This window comes from Pangasianodon hypophthalmus, chromosome 19 (genome assembly GCF_027358585.1).
Source record: "Pangasianodon hypophthalmus isolate fPanHyp1 chromosome 19, fPanHyp1.pri, whole genome shotgun sequence".
Lineage (NCBI taxonomy): Eukaryota > Metazoa > Chordata > Actinopteri > Siluriformes > Pangasiidae > Pangasianodon > Pangasianodon hypophthalmus.
The window spans coordinates 6,449,504-6,470,263 of record NC_069728.1 but is presented as its reverse complement, the minus strand read 5'-3'; the positions used below and the strand labels follow the sequence as shown (position 1 = coordinate 6,470,263).

The following is a 20,760-nucleotide window of genomic DNA, read 5'->3' as shown; positions in this document are numbered from 1 at the left end:
GAATATATGATTTACTATAATCAGAAATCAGCACTGATATCATGGTGTAATCAGATGGAACATCTACCTGGCTTTTTTTTATTATCTATAAACGTAATACAACATTATTAATAACCTTATTTACAGCAGCAGCATTGATCAGATGTCTTATCAGAACACCTTCTTTATCACAGATTCCTGCCAACACAGCACTTTCTCTTCGTTTTATATATTTCTTACACAAACACATATGTATGCAGAGTGTGTAACAGCAGCATACACACACAGCAGCAGCTATGGCCTCTTATTGGACATTTCTGGTCATTTGTTTGTTATGTGCTGAGAGACTTTATTCGGTAAGTCTTAAGCAATTTCTTTATTAATAATTCAGCACACATCTGTGCAAACAGATATATAAACAATAAAAGGAAATCTTATGTAAAAAATGAATCTTGAAATGTGCTATGAATAGAAAGCAAATTTATTTCTGTATGTCATGATAAAAGAATAAAGCAGCATCTCAAAGAAAAGGCATAAGTGTTGCTTTCAGGATTTCTCAACTGATAACACTACAGAAATGATATCTTAAAAAAATGATATTTTCATGAATATAGGTTAATATATATATAAGTCAGTCGAATAAAAACCTTAAAAGTGCGACATAAATTAATAACAACTGGAATATTTTTTTTCTAGAGGAATCTGGAGGCTCGTTAAGCGCTGAAACACTTGCACTGAACAAAATGGAGATTATCTAAAAAAAATCAGATAATTTTGTGACACCTATTTGCAATAAACAATGCAAAAGATGCAGCAAAAAAAAGTTTTCATTTGACTCACCCTTGTACACTGCAAAACAATATATCTTAGGAGGTGAAGATATTTTGAATAAGATATCTTAGTAAAAATTAAAAACGTGACTACAGGCTTGAGGGTCTTGTTATATAATACTCTCATTATCAGAAATATTAGATAACCTTTCCTTTATTCAAGATATTCAACACTTTTTACAGTGTATGTAGTATTTCTTATGAGGTTATTATAAAAAAAATCTCTAAACACTATCGCTAAACAATTTGACTGAAATTAAATTATCACATTCTATTGAAAAGAAAAAGAGAAAATATTATCAGAAATATTACTTGAAGATGTCCTGTTTGTCCTGTATGCACAAATGGTTACAATAACCTCTTACACATATTTATATATACATATATATATATATATATATATATATATATATATATATATATATATATATCACTCATGCTGTTGAACGTTAAAGCGGTGATCATGATCTGCTAAAAGTCATATTATGTCTTTCTCTTATAGTCAGCTTCGACTCTCTCAGGTAAGACACACACACACACACACACACACACACACACATATATATATATATATATATGATATACATAATGTAAAGCATGTAATACTTGTATCAGAACCAGGAAAATATGCTGTTTTGATGAGATCATTTCTGGAATTTTTAATATTAGGTTTTACAGAGGTGGACATCGATGATGGAAAAGACTGGGATATTGTTGACATAAATGAAGGTAAGAATGAGATATTACACTAATGTGTAGCATGGAGTGCGTTTGAAAATAACACAAATGCTCTGTGTTTTATATTCGTGCCACACTTGCACTATGAGTTAGTGTGCTGTTAACAACTGACCTCACATTTCTGTGTAACAGAAGCAGGACTTGATCTGGTAGAGGGAGACATAGTGATTAAAAAGGTCAGTGCATCGTTTTATGAATCATTTGTTTGCCAATTTTCTGTAACATTACAGTTTGCCTATATCTATGTCCATCAGTTTAATGTTAATTGGCAGTAGTCCATATGTCACTCTGCCGTGAATAAATCTGTGGTTAACAGGGAGATGGCAAGAACAGTATTTTGGGTGCAGAGTATCGCTGGCCAACCACTGTGCCTTACTACCTAGAGGACAGCTTGGGTAAGAACCTGCCTTATCCTCTTTTTCCAATCATTTTTTTTTAAAAAAGAACAATTGATAGACAAATTCCTGTCTGATAGTATAATTCCAGTTATATTATTTATATATTCCAGTATAAACATACACATCCTCACCATTTTGACTGTGCACAGAGATCAACGCTAAAGGAGTGGTTCTGAAAGCATTCGAGCAATACCGACTCAAAACTTGCATTGACTTCAAACCCTGGAGTGGAGAGCCAAACTACATTTCTGTATTCAAAGGTTCTGGGTAAGGAAGATTCGTGCATTCACACACTTTTTTTCACACCAGAACCCAGAGCCATTTGCAGAAAGAGTTCATAAGATTTGGTTGATTTTGAAGACTGGGTGCAGACCAGACAAGCCTCTGGTCACCCTGAAAATAGTGAGCTGAGGTTTGCTTCAAATGATCTCAAGTGCGATCCACACAATGTGTGAAGGTGAACTACTGAATGTCACATAGCTTAAAATGTCCTGGTTTGGTTTCACTATAGCAGGGAAGTGACGTTATGGTTTGTATAAGAGACATGACATCGTTTTTGTGATATATGCGTCAAAAAAGGAATTTAAATTCAAGTGATTTTAATTCATAAAAACATGGAATTTTGCAGAGTAGAAATGTTGCACAATATTAAACCAATATTTATCCAGAATTGATCCTGGATATCAGACAAAGAAGAATCGATTCTTAAAATCAAGATTGGAAACGAACGACACATCACATACTCTTTTAAAAAGTTTAAAATTGCATTGATTCATTGATGAGTGACTTACAAACGACACAGAATAACTCCCTCACTCATGGGCCACAAACTCTCACTAACAGCACCTCTCACAACTGTTTGTAGGCAGATTTTCTCAGCACTAGCACAGAACGTTAATATGCAAGCAAGCACAAAAAAATTAAATATATCTTCCCTTTTTTACCACCATTCTCATTTTTGCATATTTTTAGATGTTTTTCATCTGTGGGAAATCGTCATGTAGGGAAGCAAAGGTTATCAATTGGCAGCAACTGTGATCGCCTTGCAACTGTGGAGCACGAGTTCCTGCATGCGCTGGGTTTCTGGCACGAGCAATCCAGAGCCGACCGAGATGATTATGTCAGCATCATATGGGACCAGATTGAAGCTGGTAACTATGCCATTGGTCAATTTAATCTATTAAAATCCAAATGGCTTTATAGTTGTCATTAGGACACCACAATGAGTAAATATTAATGTTTTATATTCTGTGTGTTGCATTATGTATGGAGTAGGGAGTCAAAGATTCAGGGCAGGATTGTAAACATCCCTATATTTTTTTATTTCTTTCTAATTTTACTTTCCTATAATCAACCCTTTTTCTGCATTGTGGTTGACTCATTACACTGCATTATTCCTAGGCAAAGAGCACAACTTCAACACCTATGATGACACAGTCTCCAGCGCTCTAGGCTTTCCTTACGACTACACCTCTGTTATGCACTACAGTAAGACTGCCTTTAACAAGGACACCAAACCGACCATCGTCACTAAGATTCCAGAGTTCATGGACATGATTGGCCAGCGCATGGAGTTCAGTTCCAGTGATGTGCGCAAGCTAAACAGGCTGTATAACTGCAGTAGGTGCACCCTTGCCCTCATAACTCATTGTTTATGATAGCAATAAAATCCTACTTTCTCTTTAATCTTTGATAAAGTCCTTTTAGCCTTTCAAGTCCTTTTTGATATTTATTATTATCATTATTATTATTATTATCATGATTATTTAATATAGCCTATAAGAAATGTACTATTAACATCAAACTGAATGGCCCTAAGGAGGAGGATTGTTCGTTCACCTTCCTCTTTTGATTATTGTGTGGTGGTTTTTTTTACATCTCCAGCCACATCGTCTACCTTCTTGGACTCCTGCAGCTTTGAGCAGCCCAATATCTGTGGTATGATCCAGGGACAGGATGCAAAGGCAAAGTGGGTGCGTGTGAAGAGTGTAGATGGAGGTCCAAACACCGACTACACTAACATGGGCCAGTGCAATGGTATGAACATAGTTTATTACAGTTGAAAACAGTTTTGTAACTTTTATAGCCCTTCAACTGTATTCTATTGATCGTGACTGTCCACTGATAACACTTATCTCTTCTCGGAAAAGAGCAAACTAGGATGGACATCATGCTGCTACTTTGCTTCCTTTTTTTTTTTTTTTTTTTTTTTATAACGCTGCTACACCAGCACTTTGGCCTTTTTAATCTTTAGATATTTTAAAGGCACATAACACCAAAAATTCTAATAAGCTCAGATAGAGTTTCTGTATTGAATTTATACCAAACCAAATGTGATTATAATGTAACATACTTAAATATGTTAATTAATGCTAAAATTGAGTATCTGCAAACATTTATATTTATTTAAAATTAATCGTCTACTTTTTTATCACAGGTATAGGTTTCTTTATGCATTTCAGCACAGCCACAGGGAACCCTGGAGATAATGCTTACTTGGAAAGTCGACTCTTTTATCCTAATAGACGGAGTCAATGCCTGCAATTCTACATGTACAACAGCGGGGGTGCTGACGACCAGCTAAACATATGGGTTCAAGAATATAACAATGAAAGCCCTAATGGAGTGCTGAGACTCATTCAGACATTCCGCGGTAACTTACACAGTGATGAAATAATAATTGATAATTTGATGCATGATTTCAAGACACAGTCTGAACAGTCTAGTATTTTAGTGCTTAGAATGAATTAGCTTCTTATTACACATTGTTACAGGTACAAATTCTGCATTATGGATCATATATTCTTTTCTGAGACAGGTGGCCAGAGAAACTCCTGGGAGCTTCACCATGTGACTCTAGTCGCGTCTCAGAAGTTTCGGGTAGTGTTTGAAGGGGTGAAGGGCATGGGGGCGTCCATAGGAGGTCTCTCTCTGGATGACATCAACCTGTCAGAGACACAATGCCCTCACCATACGTGGCACATCCAGAACTTCACCAGCCTCCTCGCCACAACACCTGTTGGCTCCAAGATCTACAGCCCCACCTTCTTATCTCCTGATGGCTACTCTTTCCAGATTGGTCTGTATGTTAATGGGAAATCAGGCAGTTCTAATGACATGGCCATGTATTTGCACTTGACTTCTGGTCCCAATGACAGCCAGTTGAAATGGCCATGCCCATGGAGACAGGCTACCATAGCACTGATGGACCAGCACCCAAATATTCAGCAACGCATGGATAACCAAAGAATGATCACCACTGACCCCAGCAAGACCTCCACTGACTGTAAGAAGAAAATGAACTATATAGAATTAAAAACAGAAACACAGAATAAAAGTAAATGGACCTCCACCCCCAACTCAAAAACACCATTTTTGAATGGCTATCTTTTCTTAGTTGGAATATTCCTATTTGTGTTTAAGATTATCCAAACTTCTAGCCACAGAACTTGCATGCTAATCTAGCCTGACTAGCTTACCTAAGTTAATTTTAGTGCTAGACAAAATCAGAATTGTTATAGTATATTTTGACACATTAGTCTACTGTTAAATGGGTCCCTGGAGGACTAGTGGTTAGGCCTTGGCGCGCTCACCATCATGGCTCGGGTTTGATTCCTGGCCAGGGAACTAACAGTGCTCTCCCAGTTCCAATCCCAAGCCCAGATAAAATTGGGGAGGTTTGCGTCAGGAAGGGCATCCGGTTTTAAAAACAGCTCCAAATCAAATATGAGGAAAGAGGTCATCAGATACTGTTAAATAAATTACTGAGAATTATAATATACTAAAATACCAATACTAAAATTCCAACTTGTGGCAAAGTCAAGCTCGTTTGACTAACAGATAACAGTTACCCAATTGCGAGACTAGCTATCTGAGGTGACAAGAAAATGTGGTGTTTCCAAACTCATTCATGTGTATTCAATTATGCAATTTTTACTTAAGTTAAAAATATTAAATATGCTCCTAGGCAAATTTTATTAGTTATTTAGGCATTAAAACATTGAATGATTTATTTCCTACACAGATTGTTTACAATTATAATATTCAGGGAGACTTCATCATTAAGGAAGCAATAAAAATATAACAAGGGAGGAGAAAAAAGCATGCAGAGATTTTGAAATTTACCACATTGTTCAGATGTTGTATCAGTTATAACACCAAGTATTTTAGATTCTGGTTATAATGTTGAGTGATGTGTTTCTTTCCTGAAGCTCTGGGTAATGTGGAATATTTCTGGGATGACCCGCAGAAGGTGGGCAGTCTGGTAAAAAATCCAGACGGTACCTCATACTACAGAGGACCGGGTACTGGCACCAGCTCTTTCATCACACACAGCCGTCTAAAGAGTCGAGATTTCATCAAAGGAAATGATGTCATCTTCCTCCTTAGTCTAGAAGGTGAATTTGGAGCTAATGTCCAAGAAAATGATGACCACTTTTATGTAGATATTAAAATTTATTAATCACAGCCCTTTTAGTTAATACAACACCTTGACACCAATGTCACACACAGCATAATTGTTTTATTCATCTGCTTTTCTTGCTCAGATGTGACTGGACTTTTGGAGACTCAGCCTGTGCCTCAGCCTGCTGCCTACAGTGAAGAGAAAAGCTCTTCACCCAGTACATCCACTGTAAACTCTAGAGGAGTGGTGTTTTTTGCATTTGTGGGTGTGCTTACATTGTTGCTTGCACTTGCGAGTGTGGTGTATGGTGTGAGGAGACTCCAAAGGAGTGGAGCAACAGATACGGAAGGAGGGATTGTACCAGAGAGAATAGATGGCTGTAAGTGACCAGATAATATTGAATAAAAAAAATGAATAATTGACAATTTAAGTTTTGGTGTTAATTATGGTTATTTCTTTCTTTGCAGAAATTCTCCAGGTGGCTCAACTGATAGTGGAAAATAGTTATGGCATCTAACTGAAATGCATTTAATCCAACTAAATCAGTGTATGAATTTTAAAATTAAATTGAATATATAATTGCTTGCCAAATTTGTCTTGTCTATTTAAACATTTAAATATGTTCAAAAGAAAATTGTAACCAGTGTTTAAGCTCAATTCACCCCTGCTTTTCATCTGTCAAAAAAGAAAAACTCCTTCATAAGTGCTCAAACTATTTATTAATTACTAACAATGAACACTACAGACAATAATACATAAGGATATACAACAATATCACAATTCCATGATCACATCTAGAGACCGTTGTTTTATCAGATGAGGAAGACCACGTCCTCAGACACCATGACCTGGTTATCATCCTGCATGCGCTCCAAAAGTAATTGCACCTCCTGCTGGTCAAATTCTTCAGACTGGCCTTTGTTAACGTGAGTGAGAAGCTCAGGAATTGGCACAGACTGAGACCTGGTCACTTTAAATGCTTTCAGGAGGGCTGCCTTGAAAACCTTCATTCTGAAACAAGGGTCAATAAATAACATGCTAGAAAATGAACAGAGTTCAGAGAGAAGTAGGTCATAACCAATCATGCAAAAGATACTCCTGAGACCAAAAAACATTTGAAATGAAATATTACAGGGAGAAATTAATTTAAAAAAAACCCAAAAAAAACAGAATTGCAGCATGGGGTTAAAAGGAAAAAGTTACAAAACTCAACCTGTCTTGACTGATGTCAGTCTTCTTCCTTTGGCTACTCCTCTGAGACACTGGCCTGGTTGGTTGACTGGGTTGGGCTATGGTAAAAGAAAGCACAACCAGCTTTATCAAACAAAATGCTGAATGTGTGAGAGTAAAAACAATTGAAACAGTTTATGTAGTCATGTTGGCAAGTGATAGAAATCTCTGACTGTTTTCATCTTCTGTAAAGTTGTATGGGTCATCAGAGTCTTCTGCCATTGCTGAATCCATGTCATCTTTAGATACACGAGAACGTTTCCTATGGACAGTACCAATCCATGCGTCAATCACATCAGATTTAAGGCACCACTACTATTCAATATACTGTATGCAATCCCAAAACTAATAATCATCTCAGACCTGACACTTCTCTGACTTTGGGTCTCCTGGCTCTGAGTCGTATCCATCTCTGTGTCCACACCATCTTCAGGAAGCTTCCTCTTCTTATTCTTCTCCAGAATCTACACAAACCAATTATAATAGGTTTTAGTTGATATTTTCGATTTTTTTTTAAGTAAGCTCATCGTAATATTACCTTTTTGAAGTAGGCAAATTGCATGAGCTCCAGAGCAGCCTCTGCATCTCCCAACTCAATCGTTTTACTCATGCGGGCTTTAGCATGGGCTGTAGCCAACCTGATCATAGTCTCTAGGGCACGTGCTGTGACGGGCATTGTCTGTAGCAAAGTTTAAAACCAAATCATTGAAATAAACAGACATTACTAAAACTTACAATGGACAACAAATTCTCAGTGAGATCCCGGATACACACCCTTGCCAAGTCGTTATTGACTTGGTCGTGGCTTCTCAGTTTGGTGTATTCCTCGGCTATGTAGTCCGAAGCCTCCTGAGTCAGAACCGGTTTCACTAGCTTAGCCACATGGATATATTTTCTGATAAACTCCATGGTGACAATCTTTTCCCTAAAAGACCAATTTTGGTCATTGGTTTTACAAAAACTATCCTTATTCCACCATCCATTTTGTTTAAACCTTGTACAGTTTGCTATTTCAATGGGGAGCACTGATGAAAAACAAACATTTTTGTATGTGAAAGCAATGAAAATAATTTACTTTTTCTTCCTGTGGCCATGGAGGACATTGTCCTTTTTCTCATAGATCTGCAGCTCCTGCTCAGTGGCCTCAGTGATGTTTGGGTCCTCTGTGGCAAACACGTCCACTGTGCTTCCCAATGGCATCGCTATTGTTGTGCACAAAATCAAAGTCAGTCTTAGTATGTAATACACCAAGAGACATTATATTGCCAACTGGACAGAATTATTACCAACGGGTAGCCAAAACAGTACAACACGGATAAGCTCTGCATGCTGGTTTCTCAATATAGCAGAAAATTTGTTTGGATTTTATATTCAGGTATTGTCAATTCTCAACAAACTATTTATTTACTTATCACATAGATATCCAGAAGGGCAAAGGCTGATTTTCCAGACACATTAAGCCACTGCTACTTATGCAACGTACTTGGAAAGCTGGCTCTTTCCTTCAAGTGCGTTCAACTACCCAGTACTACAAATGCCTTTGATTGGCTAACCACTCTGGGTCAGGGAAGAAGGAATGGCCTCCTTCCCCATGAGCAGGGCTGATTATGCCCTTTCAGACTGCTGGCTCCAGAAGCCATGGCATCAACATTCAAACTTACAGCAATAGGGTGAAAACTAACATTTGCACCAATTTCTTGTCCAGCAGGTCCTATTTATTTCCACCATGAAATAACAGCCTCACCTGCTCCTTCCTGCTCCCCCGGGGGTCTGTATCTGTGCATGCGCAACACATGCTCCGAAATCTCTCGATCACTCTCTGAATCCATCTGATCCAGAACGATGAAGAGCAAATCAAATCGAGAGAGTAGGGAATCTTGCAGTCCAATGTTCTCCATAGGGGTTTTATACTGGTCATACTGGCATGAGCAAAGGAAGGGAAGAGACAAATACAACCCATTTAAATATATCTAGTTATATGCCAAACTATATCCAATTAATCTAACTGAAAGGGGAAGTAAATCACTGTAGATTAAAAAAACCTGATAAAGCACTACATAGCGAACAAGACTAATAAGAAGTTAGCATACCCTAAAGCTAACATACAATATCTTACCCTTCCATACACTGGGTTAGCAGCAGCCAACACACTACAGCGAGCATTCAGCCTGGCCTGGATCCCAGCTTTAGCTATGGTGACTCTCCCCTGTTCCATCACCTCATGGATGGCTGTGCGATCCATGTCAGACATCTTGTCAAACTCATCAATACACACAACCCCTCTGTCAGCAAGGACCATGGCACCTGCCTCTAACCGGCGCTCACCTGAGAGACAAGCATCGAGAAGCTGGCAAAAGTATACAAAGCTTTAAAGACTTTAAAGTCATTTTCCTGGTACTCATTTTTTCCTCTTACAAGTACCCATGTCGACTAATGTTTCCAATATTACAACAGCCCACACTTATACTGTATGTTAGTCACCTGTCTCTTGATCAGTGGTAACCGCAGCAGTTAGACCCACCCCAGACGAGCCTCGTCCGGTGGTAGGAATGGCTCTTGGTGCTGTGAACAAGACATACCTCAGCAACTGAGATTTAGCAACTGATGGGTCACCTACAAAACAAAAAAAACAAAGCATTTGGCTCAAATAATCTAGAAGATGCACTAGTTTGTGAAGATTACAATATTTACATCACCATCCCAATGTTTTATGTACATTTAAGTTAAGGAATTACACATTTATGTAAGTATATTATGCTAAACAAGGAAGGTAGAACAACCTGATCAAGCTCCACTGAAGTTTACTTATGCATCAATTCAAAAGTCATTAAAAAAAATTGATGACTTCACATAAGTCTAACCTATAAGCAGGATGTTGATGTCGCCTCTGATTCGAGTGCCGTTCTCTAGGTTGGTCTCATTTCCTCCCAGCAGCAGACAGAGGATGGCTTTCTTTATATATTCATGGCCATGGATGCTGGGAGCTAGCGATCGACTTAGGTACTCAAAGACATCCTGAACACACACACACACACACACCAAAATCTACATGTCTTAAAGCTTAGGAGGTCAAGGCAGAGCACTGGTATTGACCATTAGAGTAAATCCACATAAATCTGCAAGGTCCTTTGCTGCTTACCTTAGAGTGAGTTTTGCAGAATTTTTTGATCTTGGCAACATCATCAGCAGAAAACGTGGGAACAATTTCTTTGCTCATCAGCTTGACATTGTTGGCTAACAGTATAGTTCTGCACAAAACAGACATTTAACCTAAAGCTGCAAAACCTCCAAGACTGAGAGATTAACAAGAAACATTAGCAGCAGTTCAATTAATAAACCTAATAAACACATACCTGAAGGTTCCTGAGGTAAATCCTCCTTGTTTAGCAGGTAAACACCGGTACACACCAACTATCTGTACACGATCGCCTGGCTTAACTTTGTCCACAAGATCATCATCAGAAATTATGTCAACTGAGCGGGGAAGTTGCCCAGCAGGAGCTTTCTCTGGCATCTCCTGGATGGTCAGAGTCTGGTGATCCTTATAGCAGCACAACCCAAACTCTGTTTCCAATGGATTATTCTCATCATCCTATACACACACAGTCAACAAGTATAAATTTTAAAACAACTTTAGCAGGCTTTGTTCACCACTAGCATTAGACACACACCTTGGTGGGGTAGATGGCACTTGAAGGGAATGCATCCAGTGAAGTCAGATCAGTATATTTCCTTTCCAAGGTTTTCTTAGTGGCAGGACAGTAATGAACACTGCGCATGATCTTTGGCCTGACCAGTGAACCTGTAACGATTGAACAAACCCATTGATTTTTGAAAGTTACTATACATAAAGAAACTAGTGGAAATATAAAAGACATATGGAAATATAAAATTAGCAAACACATTTACTTACACTTGGTAACAATGCCCTCCACACAAACAAGATTTCCCAGAAACCGGGCACTAAGAGTGCGAGGGGAGACATGTTTGTTCCCAAAGCTGCCCTCAAAACCAACATGAAACTCATCAAACTGTTTGGCATACGTTGCATCAATGGAGGCCACCAAGTCCTTCAGAGCTCTCTGGAATGCAACCAGCTCACCAAAGGCATTCTTCAGAAGTCTGTTGAAAACACAAATCAATACCATTCTATTGTTTAGAAATCCAAATCAAAATGTTAGCCAACCAAAGAAGAAAACAGGCATTTAACCAAAAACTGTCAAAGACTGACATATTGATATTAGCAGGAAACATTGGCAGCGACCCAACCAATAAAGTCACATTATGTTATCTATTCTCACAAAACCAAAGCAGGGTCACTGACTCTTTGGCTCGCTTTTCATTCCTTCGCCGCAGGTCATTAATGTTGATGATTAGCCGAGACTGTCCCTCAGACACCATACTTCTGACTTTCTCATGGTACACACCCTGGTCTTGCTGTGAAGACATTCAAGCAAAGTCAGATCTATGTTATCTGATTAAAATGTAGAACAATGCAAACATTCATTGTTTCAGTGAAGCAACCACCACAAAGAAAGATGTAGAGAAGAGATACAACTGTCCATGGTGGTCTAATGGGTGTTTTTTTTTTTTTTAATTGAAAGTGAAGAAAATGAGAACAAATTTTCTGGAGTGCTCACATCATCATCCAAAAAGTCCAGGTATTCCCTCTGTGCCTCTCGTAGCTCAAGATCTTCAAAGCCACCATCCATTTTCCCTCAATACTATACCTCCAGAAGATTAAAAACATTCATTTTAAAGGTAGAAGTTATTTCCTAAATGTTTCTTGCTGTATTCAAGTCTTATGTAGATACAATATGAATACCTACCGAAATACAGCTCACACAACACACGATTTGGCACTTCTCTACTACACAAAGAGAGAGACATCATTTTAGACTGTAGGAAATGCTGGAGTTTGCACGTCTGGGAAGCAATCATCTTGCTAATTGGGCAATTAACTGGGAATGGGCAATGGCATGAATGTTCTTTCAATCCAGTTCCAAGAAATACCAAAGTCTATGTCTATATCATATATAAGGAGGAATATTTCAAGTTTTTTCCCTGTGAAAACTGAAAGCAGGTGCACAAGACTAATATTTGAAGGTCTTGTTTGGTTTGTAGTATTGCTACAATATTGTAGGCAACAGATTTGACATATATCATAGTTTCCTAGCATGCTTGCTTGAGATGTAATAAAGGTTACAGCAAATTAATTTTATAAAGATGGTTATTAAAAGGAAATGCCAACATATCAGTACCTTATATTATTTTGTCATATATAGGTAAGTGCCCTTATTTCAATAGCCTACAAATGTCCCAGAGAAGTCATTCATTCATTCATTACAGTATTTACACACTAATTCATACCTAGGGTTGATATAGTGTAGCCAATCCACGCACTAGAATACAGAGATAGATAAAGTACTGAGAAATTATACTTAAGTGAAAGTATAGATAATGTGTCAAAATCTTACTCAGTTAAAAGTGGAAGTATCCAGCCAAAAATGTAGTAAAGTGAAAGTCAAAAATTTGCTACATTTAAATTTACTCAAGCATTAAGATGTAAAAAATCAATGTTTTTAACTAATGAAATCAAGTTAATGGCATGTTTCCATGTGAAAAGTAACTACTATCTAAAACTGTTAGAAGATGATTTTTGTTTTATAGCAACTACACCATTTTGCTTGAAAACATTGTTCAAACTCTGTAAGTTTGTAATATTTACTATTAGCTAGAATTTGACTCACTGACTAGCCAATTATGTTGGCTACTGGTATCAATAATAATCTAACCTGGCATTAGTAAAGAAAACAGGCTAACTTAGTTAAATAAAACAAGTTAATCTTAGCAAATTAGTGAAACCTACCTCAGCATGCTTTTTCACATTAGATGGAGGCCATGCCTTCTAGGGAGGCAAAGGAGACGTCTCATTTTATGAGTCTTTGCTTCCTCCAGCTTATTAAAACATTTACTCAGGTACGGCCAAGGCTCTCACACTCAAGTTCAACACTGCAACCCGGTGACTTATCCATATTTAGATGCACACCGATTGATACAGTGTTAAGTACACTGTAGCATGAGAAGATCAGGGCTTGCATTCTTATTCTTTTCTTATACGCTGATGGACTTGATTGATTGCTAAACTGAAATGATTGGATGATAAACTAAGCCCATATTATTTGATATATAGCATACAGTCATTGGCTGGATGAGAAAAGAAGAGAGCTTCGAGAATTATGACAATTACTTTGGACATCTAAATAAAAATGTAAGGAGTAAAAAGTATTTTTTCTTGGAAATTTCTTAATTAAGTAAGAGTGTAAGTATTCAATTTCATTAAAACTCAGGTAAAGTATCTATCCATTCTCTGTACCACTTATCCTACAGAGGGCTGCAGGGGGCCCAGAGCCTATCCCAGGGGACTCGGGGCACAAGACAGGGGGACACCCTAGACACCCATCACAGAGCACACACACTCACTACAGACAGTTTAGAGACACAATCAGCCTACAATGCATGTCTTTGGACTGGGGAGGAAACTGGAGTACACAGAGGAAACTCCGAAGCATGGGGAGAACATGCAAGGCAATTCGAACCCCCAACCCTGGAGGTGTGAGGCAAACGAGTGAATCAGAATTTAGTTCATTTTACTGAATTACAATCCTAAAAAAAAAGAGAGAGTAAGTTTTATTACATAAATGTTATATGTGTTAGTGACTACGAAGCCAGTCATTCCATGATGATATTCACCAAACACTGCATGACATTTGACCCTGACAGGAATTAGCCATCAGAGTGTTAGGAATAATGAGATTCTGAGATTTATTCAGTGGTGTAAGTGATTTCAACACAAACATTCTGGCGTATAAACGACCTCATTTCTTCCTTCACAGCATTCTTATCACCTCAGCAACTGCTTCTCTTTCCCCAGCTATATACGCTCCTTTCACCAGGGCAGACAAATGAATGGGAATCCACGACAGCACAAAGACTGAGTGTAAATTTTCAAATGACTGACTCTTAGCTCTATAGTGAGCTAAACTCCGCTATCTAATACCTTAGCCATTAGCCTAAAGACCTGAAGTTTATACTTTCATCAACGAGCCCGCGAGCGCGAGCTTATATAGCGCTACAACCTAAACCCCGCCCCTTCTCCAGGTGTGAATCTCAGCACGTGACCGAGACTCAGAAGCGGTCTCGGGGTTTTCACGGAAGGCAGCAGAGCGAAATTCCTCCAACATAAACCTGGAGTTTTGGGATTATAACACGAAACAAATGACCGTATCATCGTCATAGCTAGTAAGTTGTACTTTTCTGCACTTGTTTAACTAAAGTATTGCATGTGTTTTGTGAAAACTGATATATGTAAGGTGACTTGGTAAGGTGACTTCAGGTTTTGGCTCAAGAGAAACATTAAGTGTAGCGTTAACTTTTTTATTTTTGTGAAAAAATGCGACTTGAAGGCTTGACATTCCGGTTCCCTGCTGTGTGTGTTTTAGCTATGAGTGAGGCCAGAAGCCACCGAGAGCGCAGGGAGAGACACGGAGGGGGCTACAGAGAGAGTCAACAACAGCAACAACGGACGCGACCATCCTCCAGCAGCAGGTGGGTAAATCCACAAGCACACACTCTTACACTTTCACTCGAATGTGACATTTCTACATCAGTATCCACCTAACACTTCATGCTGGACTCCTTTTGTTTGGGTTTGCCAGCTTCTTTACAACCTTGGATAATTATTTTAGAAAATTAGTTCCAGGAAGTATACACATTCCTCCCCATTTCCTCATCCTTGATCCTATCAGACAAATTATGGGACTTTGTAACACTTAGTAGGATTTTTTTTCACGTACGAATGTGTAAAAAGCAATTGTATGATGTTTGTTTGCATCATATCATTTCTGTGTTTCTGTCATACCATTTCTTATGCTCCTCAAGTAACTTATTTTCCACCAGACCATCTACTAGGACCCAGTACAGCAGCAGAAACCAGTCATCCCATTCCCAGTATGGGAGAAGGTCAACTTCAGAAGAAGTGCATGGATCGAAGTGTGCACACATTTGCTCCAGGAGGGGTGTGTATCTGGAATTTAAGTGTGGCTTGGCAGTAGAGATGGACAGTAATGACACAATGCGTACTGCAGTATTTTGTAAAAAGGTTTTATGAAAACTGAGATTTTTACATTGACAAAAACTTGGTGTTTAACTGGGAAAAGTCAACTAATCCATCCAAGGTTGTATCTTCCAATTAGTTCCTACTGCGATTAAAAATGGGAACCTGGCAATATTTACAAAACTCAGAAAATTGCAACACAATATTAATATATCACAATGTCATATCAACAGAAATGTTGCCGCCACCAGTAATTTTTTGAGCTCATCTTACTTATCTCCATTTAATATATCATCCAGTAAGCAAAGCTGTGAGTGAGTTGATGTTTAAAGCACAGGTAGTTTGTTTTCCATGCCATAACCACGCCCTGTGATACTGCATATGTTTCCTTTTTCTTTTAAGCTGGTTTAACTGGTTGTGTGCTCTCAGGTTGCAGCAGACTGATTTGAATATAATAGTTGTTCTATAACGCCACTCTCCAACACATCCAAACATTCCTTTACTATTATTTGTATTGCTAGGTTTATTGGATACAAATCATTATTTTGTTATTTTTGCTTATCTGAAAGATATATATTCTCATTTGTAAGTTTGTATTTTTTCACCTTTGTGTTTTTCAGGTGTTGTGCTGATGTGCGCATTTCTGAGCAACCTGTTGGTGTTGTTCTGTGTCGTGGCCGCTTACGTGACGCTGTCAGGCATGTCGGCTACGAATTTTGGAGGTGGAAGTTTCGTCGACGTTGTCATCCCGTTTGAAGGGACAGAGCTTCAGAAGGTGCGAGACCTTGACATGCAGTTTTCACAAATGAGAGCTCCTGGAATCTATGGCGGCCTGGCTTTCAGCATCACCTTCGGCGTGCTCTCGCTCTTTTTTGTCATGTCGGGCAACAAACCTGCCCATGTGCTTTCACGGAAGCTCCTGATTGGTCAGTTTGCATTCCAGCTGATTGGAGCAGTGGCGTATGTCACTGCAGTGGGCCTGTATCTACATTTTGTGATCAAGGTGAACTCGACGGATGTGTGTTTAACGCGTGAACGACTTTACGCACGTAACGGACTGACTTGGATGAACTGTAATGTGAGTGGTGCAGATGCAGCTGTGGCACTGTTTGGCATCATAACGGCCATTTTATATGCCGTGGGAGCCTTTTTTACTATTAGAACAATTCAACATGTGAACCAGTACAATAAGGAGCGTGTCCGTTATGAAGCAGAGAGACCTAAACGACCACACAATACCCATGACAGTAGCCGCCAGTCAGGCATCTCCATCTGAGCTTCAGATCAAAAATGACACTAGATAGATATAATGTTTTGTTGTTGTTTTTAACATTTTATAACAACCGTACGATGAACTGATTAAGCACAGTGTAGTAATATCTTTTCTTAACAATCTACTTCTATAAGCTGCATTTGTCTAGACAAAAACTGTGAATCAGTAAATAAGTGTATTAAAAATGTAAATATGTTAAAGTAAATGCTAATTTTTAAAATTTATGTTCATTAGATCTTAAATTCTTTTTGTTATTAAGAATTCTGCTGGGTTGCTTTATACCCTTTTAATGTCGCAGCCAGCAGGAGGCAGCACACACTTGTTGTTCACACTGGTTTGAATACTTAAATGTTTTTATTTTTTCAACCTGATGTCTAGCCATGACTGCCTAATTATCTATCTTATAGTAGGGATTCTTAAACTTCTTGCAGCCAGGGACCCTTTCACGTGTTAAATAAATTAATACAATCAATTAAACAGTATAACAATGAATAAATATAGTTTTATGAACATAATCCAACTATGCAAATGTTAGGCTCATTATTTAAATGTGTAGACTGTTTAATCTATATATTTATTCCTGAACTTTCTCCATCACATCTAAGTTGACACTTGGTTGTTTCTGGGTTATTTGGGGTTGAATTAATCCCATTCAATTGAAGTGACCAGTCTAATTACTATAATTATAATAGTATACTATAATAGTTCTATTATATAAGAACTATAATATTGTTAATATAATAATTTTAATTTGAACCATGGCTATGCTTTACAAATCCACTTTGAGAGGATTTGACTTGTTCTGAGAAAAGAATGGAAAACCTTTTTACTCCCAACTTGCATATAATGTGGTGTGGAAGAACTTGAGTGTCCGGCACAGAGCCCTGAACTCATCCCCACTAAACGCCTTTGGGATGAACTGGAACACCGACTTTCCTGACATCACTTCCTGACCTCACTAATGCTCTTGGTGAATGGACAAATCCCCGCAATCATGTTCAAAATCCAGTGTAAATCTTTCCCTAAAAAAATGGAGGTTATTATAACAGCAACAGGGGGACCAACTCTCCTGAGATTATGGGATATAGAGTAGGTGTGATGATCAGGTGTCCACATACTTTTGACCATATAGTGTAGTTGGTTATTTGTCCTTTTCTGAAGCTTTGTGATATCCCTGGGCAATAAGACAGAAACTGAGGCACTTCAGTTGGAAACTGAGACAGCGCCTTTAGTTTTAGCTACTAGTCGTTAACCAATTGCTAGAATTGCTATTATTCCTGGTAAAGAATTTGGGACAGCTGAAATTCTCGGGCATGCAAGTTTGATTGTTCTTTTTATTGATGGATTCAGAGAAGGAGAAATGTGAGCAGCGCATGCACAAATCGGCAGCGTGAACTTTCTTGACTGGGATCTTTACATTCAAATGAATTGTGACTACCAATATCTGCATAATTTCCAATGTGTGCACAAGGGAGACTATTAAAACTGATCATATTTGTGATCTAACCCACTAACAATATTATAAGAATAGAATTAGCTTCTGTTTGAGTTAAATCTATATGCAATTTCTACTTTTTAAAGCAGTACTGTATACAAATCAAATTGAATTAAATTGAGTTGCTGCTGTTAACCATCTGCTCCTGAAACCTCCAGCCACATGACTGATTTATACACGTTTACTATCGTGGGCTGAAAAATTAATGAATGCGTTCCACAAATTATGTGTTTCATATATTTCCATTATAAGACTTCCATTATAAGTGAGTGCTCAGTAAAGTGCTTTTCTGTTTTTCTACGCAGAAGTAATCCTTTAAGGAATTACCTCACCATATTTTTCATTCATGGACCATTTTCTCAATATGAAACATATCACTAATTATTAATTATAGCTGTTGTCCATCCATCCATCCATCCATCTTCTGTACCGCTTATCCTACACAGGGTTGTGGGGAACCTGGAACCTATCCCAGGAGACTCGGGGCACAAGGCAGGGGATACCCTGGATGGGGTGCCAACCCATTGCAGGGCACAATCACACACACACACACACATACACACACTACAGACAATTTAGAGATGCCAAACAGCCTACAACGCATGTCTTTGGACTGGGGGAGGAAACTGGAGTACCCGGAGGACCCCAGAAGCCCAGGGAGAACATGCAAGCTCCGCAGGGCAGAGGCAGGAATCAAACCCCCAACCCCAGAGGTGCGAGGCAAACTTGTATAGTGGTTGTATCATTTCAAAGACAAAATCAAATAGAAAATCAAAGATTAAGCCAAATCCACATACAATACAATGAACTTTATAAATATTAAAGCTTATTTAAGCCAACCAGAAGTCATTTTAAAATGTTTGGATGATGTTATGATGTCTGTCATGTTTGAATACTTTCTGTAGTCAAGATACAGAAGTGAAACGGGGGATCCGTCTGCATGACGACACAGAACAGCTGATATTGTTTGTATAGTTTTCTGGCCACAAGCTTCATGATACTGAAGATTGCCACCAGACTGGCTCTCAGCACTTTCATGTATGTGTGCCAGATTTCAGCGGGAAACCAGGCTTTTGGACGCTGCAACATAATGAGATTTGGACTGAAAAACCTTCACGGAATCCTGTTTTTAAAAGTTAATAAAGAGTTTTATGTGATGCAGTGAGTGAGTGAACAAGATTTTCTTGTTCTGTGAAAGTAAGCAGTTCTGGGGCACATGTTTTAATAAAATGTACCAGACCCTTAAACTATATGGCCAAAAGTATGTGGACACCTGACCATGACACCCATATATGCTTGTTGAACATCCCATTCCAAAACCATGGATATTAATATGGATAGTCCCCTCTTTGCTGTTATAATAAGCTCCACTCTTCTGGGAAGGCTTTCTACTAGATTTTGGAGCGTGGCTGTGGAGATTTGTGATCATTCAGCCACAAGAGCATTAGTGAGGTCAGGCACTGATTTTGGGTGAGGAGGTCTGGGGTGCAGTTAAGGGAAATTGTAATGTTACAGTATACGAAGACATTCTAGACAATTGTGTGCTTCCAACTTTTGTAGAAGAACCACATATGAGTGTGATGGTCAGGTGTCCACATAGTGTAGGTGTAGCTTATAGGACAGAAGACATTTAGCAATAAATTCTGACTGTACACTACATGTCTCTGCTGTGGGTCCCTGGAGGACTAGTGGTTAGGCCACTAGGGTTACACAAGACAGTACACTCCCAGTGCCAGTCCCAAGCCTGGATAAGGGTTGCATCAGGAAGGGCATCTGGCATAAACAAAAACCTGTGCCAAATCAAATGTGCAGACCAATGATCCACTGTGGCGACCCCTAACGGGAGCAGCCGAAAGAAGAAGAAGAAGAAGAAGAAGAACACTACATATCTCTCCTAACAACAAATACGAGCAACAACTGTTTATACCTGGTGAAATGAAATCTGTTGGAACAGTCATTTTTTAAAAACTGTGTAACAGTTCTGAACACACTATAGTTCTATTTTTAAAGGGAAAAATATGGATGCAAGAAGAAATATTTCTGCATTGTTCAGTACTGTATTTGAAGCAGCAGTGAAATTTGAAATATTGTCAGTTATATAAATATGAACATTTAGTAGTTTAGTCAGTCATACTTCAAAAGATAGGTAATATTTAACTTTATGACCCAGCTACAAAAAGATCTTTATTTGCCACAGTGCCATGTTTTCTACTGAGTACAATAAAGCTTCTTCTATTCTCATAATCACTCATATCTCCTTCCACAGGTTATACCTCAGTACCACCTGATACTTGAC

General features: G+C 38.4%; 3 protein-coding genes across 5 annotated transcripts; 2 read left to right on the top strand and 1 right to left on the bottom strand.

Moving 5' to 3' along the window:
* The first annotated feature begins 237 nt into the window (after window positions 1-237).
* Window positions 238-6,959, top strand: mep1ba (meprin A subunit beta a). The gene is made up of 14 exons (XM_026944592.3): window positions 238-335; window positions 1,312-1,330; window positions 1,479-1,538; window positions 1,680-1,723; window positions 1,864-1,942; window positions 2,095-2,212; window positions 2,918-3,096; window positions 3,347-3,565; window positions 3,830-3,982; window positions 4,383-4,598; window positions 4,764-5,231; window positions 6,157-6,342; window positions 6,493-6,729; window positions 6,818-6,959. Coding segments are annotated over exons 1-14 (2,040 nt in total). The 5' UTR covers window positions 238-275; the 3' UTR covers window positions 6,820-6,959.
* Window positions 6,960-7,050: 91 nt separating this feature from the next.
* Window positions 7,051-14,507, bottom strand: mcm3l (MCM3 minichromosome maintenance deficient 3 (S. cerevisiae), like). 3 transcript variants are annotated; one of them, XM_053242367.1, is made up of 19 exons: window positions 14,489-14,507; window positions 12,410-12,450; window positions 12,221-12,310; window positions 11,905-12,017; window positions 11,494-11,702; window positions 11,252-11,382; window positions 10,934-11,172; window positions 10,720-10,828; window positions 10,442-10,595; window positions 10,062-10,193; window positions 9,697-9,905; window positions 9,325-9,499; window positions 8,656-8,782; window positions 8,355-8,505; window positions 8,119-8,259; window positions 7,944-8,044; window positions 7,754-7,842; window positions 7,564-7,639; window positions 7,051-7,361 (listed from the first exon to the last, which is right to left on the bottom strand). In XM_053242367.1, the coding sequence occupies exons 3-19, from the start codon at window positions 12,290-12,292 to the stop codon at window positions 7,163-7,165; spliced, it is 2,427 nt and encodes an 808-aa protein (XP_053098342.1). In that variant the 5' UTR covers window positions 12,293-12,310; window positions 12,410-12,450; window positions 14,489-14,507; the 3' UTR covers window positions 7,051-7,162. The 3 variants fall into 3 exon arrangements, with proteins under 3 accessions (XP_053098342.1, XP_026800488.3, XP_026800490.3); XM_026944687.3 differs by lacking the exon at window positions 14,489-14,507 and having other exon boundaries at window positions 12,410-12,529; XM_026944689.3 differs by lacking the exon at window positions 14,489-14,507 and having other exon boundaries at window positions 12,221-12,304; window positions 12,410-12,482.
* Window positions 14,508-14,733: 226 nt separating this feature from the next.
* si:ch211-191a24.4 (uncharacterized protein LOC100150331 homolog) lies at window positions 14,734-17,489 on the top strand. Its single transcript, XM_026944690.3, has 4 exons — window positions 14,734-14,882; window positions 15,083-15,188; window positions 15,540-15,658; window positions 16,317-17,489. Exons 2-4 carry the CDS (start codon window positions 15,085-15,087, stop codon window positions 16,970-16,972), a joined length of 879 nt encoding a protein of 292 aa, XP_026800491.2. The 5' UTR covers window positions 14,734-14,882; window positions 15,083-15,084; the 3' UTR covers window positions 16,973-17,489.
* The last annotated feature ends 3,271 nt before the right edge of the window (window positions 17,490-20,760 follow it).

Excerpts from the sequence above, each read along its gene's own strand:
- mep1ba (XM_026944592.3), top strand. The coding sequence starts at position 276 with ATGGCCTCTTATTGGACATTTCTGGTCATTTGTTTGTTATGTGCTGAG. Across the intron at positions 2,213-2,917 it reads TCTGTATTCAAAGGTTCTGG|ATGTTTTTCATCTGTGGGAA; the intron begins GTAAGGAAGATT and ends GCATATTTTTAG. Across the intron at positions 3,983-4,382 it reads TAACATGGGCCAGTGCAATG|GTATAGGTTTCTTTATGCAT; the intron begins GTATGAACATAG and ends TTTTTATCACAG.
- mcm3l (XM_053242367.1), bottom strand. The coding sequence starts at position 12,292 with ATGGATGGTGGCTTTGAAGATCTTGAGCTACGAGAGGCACAGAGGGAA. Across the intron at positions 10,194-10,441 it reads CATCAACATCCTGCTTATAG|GTGACCCATCAGTTGCTAAA; the intron begins GTTAGACTTATG and ends TTTGTTTTGTAG. Across the intron at positions 8,506-8,655 it reads CATGGCCACAGGAAGAAAAA|GGAAAAGATTGTCACCATGG; the intron begins GTAAATTATTTT and ends TTGGTCTTTTAG.
- si:ch211-191a24.4 (XM_026944690.3), top strand. The coding sequence starts at position 15,085 with ATGAGTGAGGCCAGAAGCCACCGAGAGCGCAGGGAGAGACACGGAGGG. Across the intron at positions 15,189-15,539 it reads CGACCATCCTCCAGCAGCAG|ACCATCTACTAGGACCCAGT; the intron begins GTGGGTAAATCC and ends ATTTTCCACCAG. Across the intron at positions 15,659-16,316 it reads ACACATTTGCTCCAGGAGGG|GTGTTGTGCTGATGTGCGCA; the intron begins GTGTGTATCTGG and ends TGTGTTTTTCAG.